Source organism: Lepidochelys kempii, chromosome 12, assembly GCF_965140265.1.
Source record: "Lepidochelys kempii isolate rLepKem1 chromosome 12, rLepKem1.hap2, whole genome shotgun sequence".
In the NCBI taxonomy this organism is placed as follows: Eukaryota; Metazoa; Chordata; order Testudines; family Cheloniidae; genus Lepidochelys; species Lepidochelys kempii.
The window spans coordinates 17,696,980-17,709,907 of NC_133267.1; the positions used below are offsets into that span (position 1 = coordinate 17,696,980).

At 36.7% G+C, this 12,928-nt stretch overlaps 1 protein-coding gene across 6 annotated transcripts in view; it reads left to right on the forward strand.

The window, feature by feature from the left end:
• N4BP1 (NEDD4 binding protein 1) overlaps window positions 1-11,482 on the forward strand; it is a 38,483-nt gene extending 27,001 nt beyond the window's left edge. For 2 of the 6 annotated variants that reach the window (XM_073307704.1, XM_073307708.1), the window contains 5 exons: window positions 3,834-3,964; window positions 5,168-5,264; window positions 7,471-7,578; window positions 9,268-9,375; window positions 10,832-11,482. In XM_073307704.1, the coding sequence (XP_073163805.1) occupies window positions 3,834-3,964; window positions 5,168-5,264; window positions 7,471-7,578; window positions 9,268-9,375; window positions 10,832-11,177 (790 nt within the window). In that variant the 3' untranslated portion in view covers window positions 11,178-11,482. Of the gene's footprint in view, window positions 1-3,833; window positions 3,965-5,167; window positions 5,338-7,470; window positions 7,579-9,267; window positions 9,376-10,831 lie in introns of all 6 variants that reach the window. The other 4 variants (XM_073307705.1, XM_073307706.1, XM_073307709.1 and 1 more) reach the window with 4 other exon arrangements.
• The last annotated feature ends 1,446 nt before the right edge of the window (window positions 11,483-12,928 follow it).

Genomic DNA, 12,928 nt, shown 5'->3' on the forward strand with positions numbered 1-12,928 from the left:
CCCCACCATCCATCCTTGCAGCTCTCCTCACTGGCTAACCTTCCTCCTCCACCCAGTATACTGCTTCATTAGTCATATTTCTCTGCATCACAAGGTGTACTACCTATTACAGAGCAGCAAGAAAGAACACATTTGGGTAAAAATAAGCCCTGGCAAATGTGCTGCTTTGTCCAAAATGTGCCTGGCTTTAGCAAAGTATTTAATTAGCATCCACAAACTTCTTTTCCTCACCTGCAGATTATAGTGATCTCAGCCCAAGAAGCCCTGGAATGTGATTTCTTCTGAGAACATGCTCAATTGAGACATAATGCTGTTAACCTGGTGTGCAACAGAATGTAGTAAGAACAGCATGGAATGGATTTTATTAACACTGTTGAGCTGCTTGTGAATGATTTTGTGACTATACATATTGATGACTTCTTTCTGTGAATGTCACTGTAATTGGCAGTGAAAGTCGCTAGATTTGTCACTGGTCACTTTGACACTTGTTTTCTCACTAGGGAAACCAAAAAGTCACTAAATCTAGTGACAAATTAGCTAAGTTGGCACTAGCTACTTGTGTGAAGCTCCTCTGGGACTTTCAGTATATATTCGGGCAGCTACTCCATGTCATCGCCCATGCTGCCATGGCTTCGCTGGTATTTTTAGTGAGATAACTAGATCAAAGCTAGCTCAGGTGTGCCTACCTGTGCTGCATCACACCTCCCAATTGCAGTGTAGACATATCCTAAAGTACTGAATAATGCAGGCCTACTGCCTTATTTCTGAGCTCCCTGATCTGAAATGCATATATGATCTACAGTGTGTTTAGTTCTTGCATTATGCAGATCACTTTACATTCTCTTGGTATCTTCCTGATATGAAAACATGAAATGTGTGTTGAAACCTGCTGCCCTCCTTTCTATTCAGATTTCAGAGTAACAGCCGTGTTAGTCTGTATTTGCAAAAAGAAAAGGAGTACTTGTGGCACCTTAGAGACTAACCAATTTATTTGAGCATAAGCTTTCGTGAGCTACAGCTCACTTCATCGGATGCATACTGTAGAAAATACAGAAGATGTTTTTATACACACAAACCATGAAAAAATGGGTGTTTATCACTACAAAAGGTTTTTTCTCCCCCCACCCTACTCTCCTGCTGGTAATAGCTTATCTAAAGTGATCACTCTCCTTACAATGTGTATGATAATCAAGGTGGGCCCTTTCCAGCACAAATCCAGGTTTTCTTCCCCCCCCCAACCCAATCTCCTGTTGGTAATAGCTTACCTAAAGTGATCACTCTCCTTACAAAGTGTATGATAATCAAGGCGGGCCATTTCCATCACAAATCCAGGGTTTAACAAGAACGTCTGAGAAACAGTGGGGGTGGGGGGGACGAAATAATAAACAAGGGGAAATAGGTTACTTTTTATAATGACTCAACCATTCCCAGTTTCTATTCAAGCCTAAGTTAATTGTATCCAATTTGCAAATTAATTCCAATTCAGCAGTCTCTCATTGGAATCTGTTTTCGAAGTTTTTTTGTTGAAGGATAGTCACTTTGAGATCAGAAATCGAGTGACCAGAGAGATTGAAGTGTTCTCCGACTGGTTTATGAATGTTATAATTCTTGACATCTGATTTGTGTCCATTTATTCTTTTACGTAGAGACTGTCCAGTTTGACCAATGTACATGGCAGAGGGGCATTGCTGGCACATATCACATTGGTGGATGTGCAGGTGAATGAGCCTTTGATAGTATGGCTGATGTTATTAGGCCCTTTGATGGTGTCCCCTGAATAGATATGTGGGCACAGTTGGCAACGGGCTTTGTTGCAAGGATAGGTTCCTGGGTTAGTGGTTCTGTTGTGTGGTATGTGGTTGCTGGTGAGTATTCGCTTCAGGTTGGGGGGTGGGGAGAAAACCTGGATTTGTGCTGGAAATGGCTCACTTTGATTATCATACACGTTGTAAGGAGAGTGATCACTTTAGATAAGCTATTACCAGCAGGAGAGTAGGGTGGGGGGAGAGAAAACCTTTTGTAGTGATAAACACCCATTTTTTCATGGTTTGTGTATATAAAAACATCTTCTGTATTTTCCACAGTATGCATCCGATGAAGTGAGCTGTAGCTCACGAAAGCTTATGCTCAAATAAATTGGTTAGTCTCTAAGTGCCACAAGTACTCCTTTTTCTTTTTTCTATTCAGAGTGATGTTTCATTAAGTTGCTTCAGTCAGTTTAAATTCTGTTGAACCTGTTATAATCTAACCTGCTGTCTCTACTCTGTGTGTGGGTGTTCCTATAAATCTGACTTCTGATCTGTAGAAGGATATGAAACCAAGTGATTTGTAAAATTTAAACTGGTGTTAGTCTTGTTTAATCTATTTCACAAACTTTCAGTGAGATTTTGTTTTGTTATGTAAGGAGATCTCTCTCTACCTGCTGCTAATTAAGTCTTCCCTTTGCTCAATTCTCTTACCTAGGTCAATTCTTGCAATTGGATGGACTGCTAATTAGCCCATGCAGCTTTTTCATTTGGGAAGTTGGATACTGGAAATCATGGTTTCTAGAATAAAAACTTAAATTCTGTTCAATATTTGCCAATTTAATTGCACTGGATACTGTTCCATTCATTTTTGCTGAACTGCATTAGTTTATTTTGCATATAAAAGCATTATTATTCCTATCTATATACATCCCATCCCTAGTTGGAATTTTTTGAACACCTGAGTCTAATCATTTTCAAAAGTAACTTTTTAGTAGGAAATAAAAATTGAAGTATTGGGCTATTACGCTTAGGGCTCAATATTTACTTTAATTGTAGGCACTTTTATAATCCACACTGTAATTGCTGTGTGTTATCACTATCCCTTGTTAAAGTCTGTAATAAATAATATTCCTCAGGACTATAATCATACAGTTATTAAATATTTTAAACATTTGTAGTTGAAGGATTTACCCACTGACTTGGGAATCAAATTCTTACCCGCCTATTTTCATTTCTAACTTCCATCAAGTCTTTGTAACAAGACATCTTAACTTCTGGTAAACGGACCTGGATCTTCCACATTAGGCTAGTTCCATGCTTTCTTGGTTTGCTCTTCTTTATTAGAGCCACTCGGCGGGATCACAAAAATAGAAAGGCGTTACCACTTTATTCCTGTTGTAGTTTATCTGAAGTGCAAAAAATTCAGGAAGCTTCACCTCAGAGGTATTACATCATCCATTGATCTTGCTAAAAATTACTAGCCCAATATAATGGGTCGGAAAGGAGCGAAGGGCCTTCTGTTTCCCAAACTCAATATCCACTATTCAAAGGAATCTAACAAGGCATGTCCTCACATCTGGCCCACCTGGTGAAATATGTTTTGGTGCCAACTGGAGAGAAGGTGGGTCTGGTGTTTTGCAGCACAATACTTATTTTCATTATAATTCATTGTATATGGATCATTTTAATCTGTAATTGATAGCTAATCATAAAACTAGAATATGCTTCAACTTCGGAAATTCTCAGCTGGTGGGCTCTTCAGAAGGACCTGGTCCCTGCCCATGACTGATGGCTGTAGTTCTGCCCACAAAACTTGAAGTGGGCTAATCTGTGTATCTGCCTTGCTTTGAGAGGGAGGAGTCTGGTAATATGGCTGAAGAGACACTTCTCCCTTTTTTGCGCTTAAACTCTCTTCCTTGTATGGAGCACCTTGTATGTAACTAGAGCAATAAGCATCCCCTACCTTTATTTTTTAATGGTATTGTACTTATAGTGCAAGATATCACTTCACCGCAACACTTTTAATTTCTTCAACATTCATAGTTGTACAACTCAACATGAACTAATCTTGCTTGTTTTTTATAGCCATGGTCTACAGAAGTTCTTCTCCTGTCGAGGAATTGCAATAGCTGTTGATTACTTTTGGAAACGTGGCCACAGAAATATTACTGTGTTTGTTCCACAGTGGAGAACAAAACGTGATCCTAACATCAAAGGTGAGGCGAATAATGTCCTACTTTCTTTTCTTTTGTATTCAATCTAATTAACTCTCTTTCCAAGTTCAGCTCTTGATATTTGGGACCTGTCACAAAAGTGTAATTGATAAATAACCTAATTTTGAATTGCTAAGTAAGTTTTTTACATTTCTCTGAATTTTATTGAATCACTTGACAATATCCAGTTAGGTGTTATATACTTTATTTTGTAATATGGTATAGAAATTAGCTGCTCATAAATATCAAAATATCTCTTGAATTATTGCAATTCAAAAGTAGTCAGTTATCACTGTTCAGCATCTTAACGTTTGGGTATTTAGAGAAACCTTTCCAGGTTTGCTCAACAGTGTTGCAGACCATTCTCTGAAGAGCTGATATTTATTTCACTATCATGAAGACACTGAGGATGCATCTTTATCAGAAAAAATGTATTCTTACCTTGAGTTAGCTAACATAAGGTAAACCCCTAGGCAGTTTGTAGGCTCATATGAGTTAGCAGGTTGAATTAAACCTTAGGTGCTCCTGTAGTTTTTAACTTGGCCTAACTTGTGTGAAAACTACAAACTGCCTTGTCTTCACTAGGTTTTTAAGTCATGGTAGCTAACGTGAATTAACACATCTTTTTCTTAGTAAGGACAAGGCCTTAATACTTACAAGTCCTTAAACTCTCAGATTTACCTTTCCTCCATTAGTCTCAGCCTTTTAAAATCATTCTCACCTCTTCAATAACTTTAAATTTTTAAAGTTATTTATAAGACTGAGCTAGTTCATCCTTGAGACAGTTCTATGAAGTAAAGAAGCAGTAGCTTCACTTTAATTAGGAAAATTAAAACATGCAGTTAATGGGACTTTTGGGTGGTCACCATCACTGAAAATCAAGCTACCTGTTTAGGTGCCTAACTTTAAGCACTCTAGTTTTAAATGTTTTTAGTCTAACTGACCTGCCACGGATGGAGATGGGTTTTAGAGACAGGTTAGAATTTAGGAATTTATGGGCCACTTGCTCCATCCACGTCAGACTTACCAGCAGTAGTCTATTTCTCAAGATGCAGTGTGCCATCTGTGCGGATCAGTAGGTACTGCTCTCAGAGAAGATAAACTGTTTTGCATGTTACGTAGACTAGATGTAAATTCTGTAAATAATCACTTTAAAGAAGAAAGCCTTGCCTTTAAAACTGAATGTTTGTTTTACCCTTTTAACAGAGCAGCATTTCTTAACACAGCTCCAGGATGTTGGAATATTGTCTCTAACTCCTGCAAGGATGGTATTGGGAGCAAGAATTGCTGCTCATGATGACAGGTATGAAAGATGGGAGTTAAACCCTTTTAAAAGATACACGATGACTGTCATACCTCATGACTGATATTGTGAGGTAAACATTAACCTGGAGAGCCAAGCACCAATTTCATGTCTAAGAGGTGTTCCATATATTTGTGTGCAACTGTGGTGTATCTGTCCTATCAAGGATCATTATTTAAATGACCTTCACTCCCTTGTACACATTCTGCTTTCAGTATGTCATTAAGGCCAGTATTTTTAATGGCATTATATGCAGCCAAAATCTTAGCAACTTTAAACTGTCATCATTCATCCTTGGATGACCTGGATATTTTGTATAATTTGGTAGCTTCCCTCATTAAAACTTGTCATGGATTTTAGTCCTCACTGAGGAAAAGTGTCTTTGACAAGTTTTGTATAAATCACTTGCTGAGGTTTACTAACTTATAACCCATCGAGTTGTGGAGATTGAACACACACATGTGTCTGGATCTGTGCCCACTGAAATAACATATAAACTACTAAAGAGGGAGGAGTTTTTGCATGACCCTTTTTCTACCTTCCAGCCTCTAAGATGGTGTGGAAGAGACAAGAGATGCATAGGTTGCAAATGTTCAAATGTTGACTCTGTAAAACTTGCTGCACTCGAGGTGATCGTAGCCCTAGTGTGCCGTATGGCAGTAAACGATACACAAAGGCAGTTAATGTCAAACTTGCATCCTGGTTTTATTTAGAAACACATCAACAAAATACCATGTTTATTTTAAACACCACCTCCAACCTTGAAGTTCTGGGGAAGTCTTTCAACCAGATGTGTCTCGCTCATTGCAAGTGGGAGTTTCTTTCCACAGTCAGTTAGCTTTCTTAATCATTGAATGATTTCTACTAAAGTTTCCCAATGCCAAGCTGCTAGTTAGAAGAGCATGCTAGAAACGTTTCTTTTATCAGCTAACCCTTTAAAATTTGGCAAAGACAAGCAGCTGCAGCTCTGAGCTAGCCATCTGGAAGTTAGCTTTTTTGCTGCATCTCCCTCTGTCCCAGCTGATAAGCAATCCACCTTTTTGTTTTTCTACTGACTAAGGAGATGGTATGTTCTTGTACATAGACCATGCCTGATGTCATTGAATATGCAGTCTAACCATCATGTACTCATTGAACGTGAAAATAAAATTAAATGCACCAGTACATTTTAGTAGTTCTTAAAAATAAATAACCAAAAACCCCTCCATTAACGCAATGTTATGTCAGAAAATTAAAAGGTACAAAAAGTAGGCAATCCATAGTTGTTCCCACTGTAGGTCTTTTGGGCTCAGTGTTATATCATCTCACATACTTTTAAATTTATGCCTTAAAATAGAACAGCTTTTATTATAATACAAAATGCTGTATACTTTCAATGGAAAGACTTCTGATTGCTGTGGAAATCAGAGTATCACATTGTGTTTACATTGAATCTCTGTTCAAGGTACATGTAAGCAAAACTCTCTGAGAATAATTTATTCTTTTTAAACTCTGTACATCCTAAATGGTTCATAATTGGTGTTTTTAAATAGGAAAAAGTGGGATAGTTTATTTCCAGAGGAATAAACAACTTGTGTACTTTCAAGGTAGTCCCTGTATTTCTTGTATTAATATATCAATAATGAAAACTTGCATTAATTTTAATCATATAATTTTGAAAAGGATATATTACTCATTGATAAAAGAGCTGATGAAACAGGCAAGCATAGAGGTAGTAATGCAATGGAGCTGAAGTATTATCCTGCTGCACAAGGGGACACAGCAGATTAGCCAAAAGAGAATGTCTGGCAATGGACTTAGGTTGAATTGTGTAATGAAGTTTCAACTTTACTGATTTATTTTAGACATGCAGCTTTATTTACCTCTACATACACTTTTTGTAAACCTGTAATTCAGCATACTCAGTTAGCATTTCTATGATAACCACTAGCACCAAAATCTTACCTTAAAAACTTGCCTGAGTAAGCAGTGCTGCTTGCAGTCAGCTGAGACTTGAGATTCATTTTTTGGTTGGTTGAGGTCAACCAGTCCAACTTTATAAAAACTTTAAAACAAGTGTTTTCATTAGTAGATCTAATCTACACTGTCTAATTAGGGAAGGCTCCTTTTATATGACTGTGATGCTTGTTTTCTACCTGATGTGAATGGCTTTGGCCAGAACTAAACTGAAAAAATATTTTAACTGTCTTTGAAATAATTGTTGTAGATTTTTGCTGCATCTTGCTGATAAAACTGGAGGCATTATTGTTACCAATGATAATTTCAGAGAATTTGTAACGGAATCATATTCTTGGAGAGAGATTATTCAAAAAAGGTAATTTTACGGATTTATACAAACCCTAAAAGAGAGTCCTATTCTTATGCTCTAGATGCCCTTAATATAATTTTTAAAATAATGTTGTGACCTAAACTTTAGCAATACCATACAACATAACCGCTCACCTGACATCCTGCTCCAACAACTCACCCCCATTTTCAAATGTCTGGGGGGCAAAAAGGCACATCTGAAAGTAATCCTTATTTGGGTTGTTTTAGACTGAGGTGGGAACAAAATTTAAAGCTGTGCCTCCCCCCCTCTCTTCCCAAACATCCTGTCAGTAGCCCCTCTAATTGAAGATGCATGGTTACATAAGCTTGAGAACCTTTGCTAATCTCAGCTATGATACTTTGATACAGGGAGCAAGGCACTTTGTCAGATAGGTAAGTAGGTCCTAAGCATTTAAGACTTTGCTGGTCAACGCTTGGTTTCTGGATGTAATTTCACAGAGCACTGACCTCAGATTCTGGTAGTGAAATACTCCATTTATCAGCAGGGTCATTGCATGCTGCAGAATCTTCAGTTTATGGGTGGTTTTAAGGAGTAACCCTTTGTAGGGTCCACTGCAGTATTTTAATCATGAAATGACAAAGGCATATTGCAAATACCCATTTTGGTGCTTCTGAGTTGTACCTTTCTCATTTTAATGAAAAAATACAATGACCAATGCCATCTGGGTGGGTATTTATTAATTCCAACACTTCATTGATGATTTTTCCCATAGACTTTTTGCAGTGGCTTTCTATTCTGAACGTCTTGTTGATTTTTGTCAAACTGTCCCAATTAATGACATGGAGAAAAGCCATATTGCAGGTACAATACACCTGCATGTTTACCTGTAAACAACCTCCTTCAACAATTAACTTTTAGTTTTTTAAAGTTATCTAAACAAAGTCTAAAATCTAAACGTAAATCTTAAAAATTGGGTGTCTCATATTAAATTTAAATGACATATCAGTTATTCCATTTTCATTCAGGGTCTAATCCCAAATCAATGGAAAGAATTCAACTGGCTTCAGTAGACTTTGAAACGGGCCTTGTTCTCTAGTCAGAAGACAAAATACTAAGTAGTTTTTATTAAAAGATTTAAATAGGAAGAAGGTGCTTAAATGGTACAGAAATAATCTCTTCCACTATTGTATTTCAAGGTTGTATTTAGTATATATAAACACAGGAACTTCTGATTACTTTAATGTTAAGGATTTGCAGTCAACTAACTTAAATAAAAAAATCTTCACACAAGACTAGTCAGCATTTAGTGCCTGTCCCCTGGAGACACTCTGTTATGTTTTGGTCACAGATCCCAATCAGTTGTGTGGCTTGCAATGATGCAGGAGTCTTGAGCTAATCATTTTGAATATACGGATAAGGAAGTATAATATAAATAATAAAATCTTATGTAGTCCTTTCTCTCTCTCACTTGTTTTGCAGTGGCCCAGACCTTCCAGTTTAAGAACCCACTGTAGTCAGGAATAGTGGCGGGATTTTCGTTTCCATATAATCACCCATTAATTCATGATTTTGGAAGGGAATGTCATTTTTAGCTATAGCAGAATAAAAGTTAATTGATCAGACTGTACTGATTCTAGCTGTGAAATTAGGTGGTTAATTCTACATATTGGGAGTGGGAGGTTGAAAAAACTAATTGTATTGGTAGAGCTATTTCATTAATATTTACTGTTGCAGGTTGCTCCAATACACATTTGTTGGGGACATATTCATGGTTCCTGATGATCCTTTGGGAAGAAATGGACCTAGATTAGAGGACTTCCTTCGGAGTGAAGGCTGTTTTAGGTATAGCAGTCTCTTCATTCTGCTTTGAGAGCCAAGGCTTACAAGGGGCAATAAATGCTTTAACTGAAACCTGAAGTAATTTACTTTAAATAAACAAAGTCACAGTGTACAGTATGAAAAATATATTAAGAGCATGAGCTCTAAAGATGTAATAGCTTTACAGGAAAAAATGTGTTCTTTTTTGTTACTTTAGTCTGTTCAGAAAGTGTTGGTGAGGTTACATGCATCTAACCAGGATCTCACAATAAGCAAGGCAAGTGCCTCAGTAACTTCCTCTGAGGTTTGATTGTGGTGGCATTCACATAAATGTGGTGGTCCACATAGCATGCTGGTATTACACAAACCTATGATGCATAACTAGTGACTCTGTTTCATAAGAAATAGAATGAGTTCATCTAAATATATCCTTGATTACCCCTTACTGATGATCAGCATTTGGATGATAGGAGCACTATAGAAAAACCTAAGATAAATAGACATATTAACGGTATATTCTGCACATGGGAGACACACAACTTTTTTCCTATTTTCATTTTCCAAGCTACCCTCAGGTTACTACATCATACTATTAACAATGCCTGCCAAGACATCTGGAACTAAATGACTTTTTAATCTATTTCATTTTTAATCTTAATTTGTTTTAAAATGTGTAGATTTAAATTTACTACCATAATTTAGAAATATATTTAAAAATCAGATCTTCCTTTTATTCCTACAAAGACAGGAGTTCAAACTTTTGGTTTTTCCATTGCACCACATAATGACTTTCCTAGTCTCTACATCAGTGAAATGAATGCAGCTTCTTGAACAGATAAGTAGTGGCAGTATTGTCAGCATTTGGAATAGAAAGAGCTCTGATCTGGGGGTTCTTGACACTTAACCTTAAAGTTTTAATGAAAATACTTTAGTGTTTTCATTTCATAATGATGATGATAAACACGTAACTCTTTAAAAAGTGATTATTTCATTAGAGATATTAAGAAAAAACTAGTTGTTGGCTGATTTTCAGCCATCATGTATGACAGTTTATGTAATGAATTGGTTGACTTAATAGTTTTTTTTTTATCCATCTCTACTATAAGTAATACTGAAGTTAGTACATGGCATTTTGTAAAAATGTAAAACTGATTACTTGAATGTTTTGCTAATTGAGCACTTGAATGTTGAACACTCTTTACCTGTCTAAAACGTGCATCATAGCCAGTCATATCTAATGCTAATCTCTGTTACTATCTCTTAGGCTTCAGATTTGAAGTCCCTTAGGTAGATTGTAGTACTTACTGTTTTGTATCACTTTTGCATCACTTTGATGGAATCAAATGAACTGCATCTTTATTCCAAAACAATCTGAAGAATACTAGAATGTAGGGGTTCAGAGGCTCTATTTTGCCTACACTTTTTATACTCAATACCACTTCTTCCTTAATTTACCAGAAATTTCACTTTTGTTCTATAGAGATTTTCCACCAGCACAAGTAACTCTACCGACTGGGAGACTGCATTCTTCTGGGACCTCACACTTCATGCCAATACCCAAGTCATGCAGTAATAATAGACAACCTATGAACCAAGTACATGGTAGTCCTCCATCTGCCAGGCTTCCATTTGAACCAAACTTGCCTAACGTACAGACTGGTCTAACAATTCCACCACAAAGATCTACAACAGAAACAATACAACTAAGGGAAGCATTGATAAAAATATTTCCTGATTCTGAGCAAAGACAGAAGATTGATCGAATACTAGCTGAACATCCATTCATGAGAGACCTTAATGCACTGTCTGCCATGGTGCTTGACTGAATATGATACGGGGGTCTTACATTGCAACTGATCCACCTAAACTTTGAATGTCAATGTGAAGAAACATGTTGCTCAGTGTCATGTCACTTTATGAATATTCAAAAAATAATACTTTTATTTGTATAAAAAGATATGAACTATTTTTTGTGCATATTCCTACAGCTTTCAAACATCAACCTTTTTTGGTAAATTAAGTTATGCTGCTATTACAGATTTGTAGAAACATTTTCTGTGAAAGGAAACAAAACTTTTTGATTCTGCCTCCTTGGAATTGTGTATTAAAGTAGTAGCAGTTCACTTTAGAATAGTGTTTTTGCACTTATTTCTTAATTATACTTAAGTGGGGAAAAGGTCATGTTTGACACATACTAGATTAGAATATTTATTTTAAAATATAAGATGGAAATGGCACCTTTAAAACGGTTTACCATTGGGGGATGTATTTGCCAGATGTATGCACATACTTTCATTAGCATTAAGTACACACCTTTAGGTAATTGTTTTTTGCCACTGGGTTGGAATTGCTTGTACTGTTATAGAATATTACATTTTCTCTGTATTGTAGAAGTAATGCCACTAGGTGGCATCTTGTAACCATTAGTTTGTAATGACCAAGAAAAAGGTTTCTAACTTTAAATTCAAAAATGCCAATTCATACACTCAAAAGAGCATACAAGCAAAGAGAACTAAACTGAGACAGTGCTACTGTGGCACCATTTAGGGAATAAATAGTGAGAGGGCTGTTGAACATAATTTAAACAATATAATCTTGTTACATAATTCACATAAAAACCTTATAGGGAAGTAGTCTGCTATTGCAGGAGGCAATAAACATTAGTTTGTACTAATCCCAGGGATGGGATTTTGGTCCTGGGGTAGCTCTAAAATAACTTCATTCTTAAACTGAAATTACTCACCCTGCTAATCCAGATTGGGTGTTAATACCTTACCACAAAGGACTGTTAAAACAGAAATGTGCATCCTCAAGCCACTATAACAGAAATTCCGAATGCTTTTAAAGAACCACCACTGTTTGAAGGTGGCAAGTAACTGATTTTTTTTATTTTTTTTAATGGTCAGAAAGGGTCTCTTTGCCCCCCCCCCCCAAAAAAAAAACAAAACAAAAAAAGCTTTACACTATTTTGTGCAATGCTTGTCATGTAAAACTTGCTATTTATAAGTTACCTGTTCAGTTCTAGTTGCCAGTACTGTGATCTCAATTTAGTTACTGAAAATGAAGCTGTATTCTTCTGTCCTATACATAATTACCAGTCATCTTAACTCCTTCTTGACTTTTCTCACGAACTGTATTAATTGCTGGGTTGTTGGTGACTAGAACTTCCCACAGCTAAGAGAGTCTGTTCATAAAATCTTGGCCCTCAAGTATCTGAGGCTGATTTGCATTGATGTGCTGCTCCCAGAGGAGCTGCACAAGGTGCATAACACTGGAGCCCCACCAGGTGGTGTCAAAGGGGACACTGAGCCTCAAAGCATTGTTGGAACCAGTAGCTCTAATTGCTCACCACAGCAGCAGCTTGGTTTAAGCTGAAGAAAAGGAGTTTGCTTACATAACTTTTTTCTTGGCTTTTTAAAATTTACATGAATCAACTGAAGGAAAATTGTGCAATGATTTATTAAAAATTATACCTTTTGGCAGTCTAGAGGGAGGTAGTGTTGCCAAATCTTGTGATTTTTTTTTTTAAATTTTTTATGAGTGATATGGAAACTCCAGCCCTCTGACTGGTTGCCTG